The following is a 2,281-nucleotide window of genomic DNA, read 5'->3' as shown; positions in this document are numbered from 1 at the left end:
AGAGAGAGAGAGAGAAGGGAGAGTGAAAGAGAGAGAGAGAGAAGGGAGAGTGAAAGAGAGATACAGAGAGAGTGAAAGAGAGAGATACAGAGAGAGAGAGTGTGGATATTTCCTTAGATAGATCTTCAGTTGTTAATTAAAGTAAAGCTCTAACACAGAGACCTGGGCCCGTATCCACATCTCAGAGTGCTGATCAGCGATCACTTTCACCTTTAAAATATACTGTATATGAATACACTTAGAAAAAAAGGTGCTATCTAGAACCAAAAAGGGATATTTGGCTGTCCCCACAGGAGAACCCTTTGAAGAACCCCTTTTGGTTCCAGGTAGAACACTTTTGGGTTCCATGTAAAACCCTCTCCACAGAGGGGTCTACGTGGAAACAAAAAGGGTTGTACCTGGAACAAAAAAGGGTTCCGCTATGGGGACAGCCACAGAACCCTTTTGTAACAAATGTTTTCTAATAGTGTAAGCTGATTCAGACAGGTTCTAGATCAGCCCTCCTACTCCGAGATACTTTACTATCATGTTATATAACACAATGCAGTCTTTGTCCTGTTCCCTCTCAGTAATCCCCTGTTGCCATGGAGAATCAGTCTGCTTTCTGATCCGGCTAAATGGACCCATAGTAAACCCAGTGGCTACTCATTGAGGGATAACAACACTACGTTTATATAAGACCTAGATTCAATCTGGCTCTGCAGAAGAGCCGCGCTATAGCGCGATTGACATTGAGCCGACATATGCCTCATTTAGTGTGAATGCAGAAACATTGCCTTTAAAAGGTAAATAACGGTGACTAACTCCATTCCGTACAAATTTGCTCAACAGCGACATTCAAACAAGGCTGCAATGAAAACGAATGGGACTGTAGCGACTGTGTTGACATCAACATCTGGGGTGTGAACTACGTTTCTATTCAAGCGTTGATTGACATGGTAATGGTCCAATAGTATTGGAGAAAAGTTGAAAAAACTGACCCCTCCGATGCTGTACGTTAAATTGTGACATGTCATGACGTAACGGACATCACCCATTAAGCAACTCATTCTGCGTCTTACAGCCTCTCTCTACCAGGTGTAGCGATTCTCTCACCATTTAAAAAACAAGAAAGGAACGGGGACAGGGTAAGGGGGGATACCTAGTCATTTTTTTGCGTCATCATTGCAAGCGATCATGACTCTCAAAAGCCGCTGTTACCTTCTGAAGATCACTTTAGCGCCGCACTAAAAACTCGATTCATATTCGACACAAACCTTCAAATAGGTACGTAATAACACATTATATAAACTCTTTATAGTATTTTATTTACATTTTAGAGGTGATAAGTTGGGACAGATCGGGTGAAAAAAGCAGTTTCCCAACACGACATATCTCTCCTTCTCACTATCACGCAATTGGTTTCGCTTCCCCACCCGCCATTTTTTTTAAAGACCCGACGGAGCTCATTGCCTTCTTCAATCATGCAGAGACGGGCAGCATGAAGGTCTCGTCATTGATTTTGTTGGAAAAGGGGAGAAATTGTGCTTTACAACGGTATTGATATTACAGTTGGTCTGGAAGTATTACGTTTTTGGGGGGGGGGGGAGCTAAAATAAGGTCAATTGTACGAATCCAGAGCGATGTACAAACGTGGAAGGCCTGGTTCCTTCTGTATCGTAGAGGGTAGGGTCACCTACTGTACCTAGGCATGTCTTTCACTGACTTCCCAAACTGAGGGTCTGATGCACTGGCCTGACTGCCATCTTTCAGCTGGTGGGCCTCAGACACACGCATGGACACATACTTCTGAGAGCCTGGACAGAGAAAGGGGGGGGAAAAATACCGATATATATGTTGATGTCAAAGACTGATCTGATTGGGATGTGTTGGATTCTGTGGTGTTGGTGAAGTGACATTAAGTTGGTCAGTAACCTGGTAGTTGGCGTGGGTAACCCAGGATGGGCACGGCGACGACCAGCGCTGCTGCACCTCCTGCCAGGAAGCCAATCCACCAGGCCCCCACCCACAGAGGGTTCTCTGGAGTCAGCTCCGTCCTACACAYAGGGAAGGGGCACAGAAGAAGATATGACGAAGAGGACAAAAAGTTGAGAGATGGACAATAATGAAGTCGAGAGCTTTGGTTTATTTATTGAGAATTATGAGTAAATGTTACACTGCAAAGGATCACTAGAGGGTAGTATTGAATATCTGAAGAATGACCACTAGAGGGTAGTATTGTATATCTGTAGAATGACCACTATAAGGTAGTATTGTATATCTGTAGAATGGCCACTAGAGG

At 44.0% G+C, this 2,281-nt stretch overlaps 1 protein-coding gene across 1 annotated transcript in view; it reads right to left on the bottom strand.

Annotated features, from left to right (window-relative positions):
• Positions 1-2,281, bottom strand: part of LOC112071804 (solute carrier organic anion transporter family member 4A1-like) — a 31,398-nt gene that overhangs the window by 15,307 nt on the left and 13,810 nt on the right. The window contains exons 4-5 of the mRNA XM_070439517.1: positions 1,915-2,036; positions 1,685-1,796 (exon numbers count right to left, since the gene is read on the bottom strand). Coding sequence (XP_070295618.1) covers positions 1,685-1,796; positions 1,915-2,036 — 234 coding nt within the window. The remainder of the gene's footprint in view (positions 1-1,684; positions 1,797-1,914; positions 2,037-2,281) is intronic.

This window comes from Salvelinus sp. IW2-2015, unplaced genomic scaffold (genome assembly GCF_002910315.2).
Source record: "Salvelinus sp. IW2-2015 unplaced genomic scaffold, ASM291031v2 Un_scaffold1726, whole genome shotgun sequence".
NCBI lineage: Eukaryota > Metazoa > Chordata > Actinopteri > Salmoniformes > Salmonidae > Salvelinus > Salvelinus sp. IW2-2015.
Note: the sequence above shows the minus strand (reverse complement) of the source record. Positions and strands in the feature narration are given on the sequence as shown.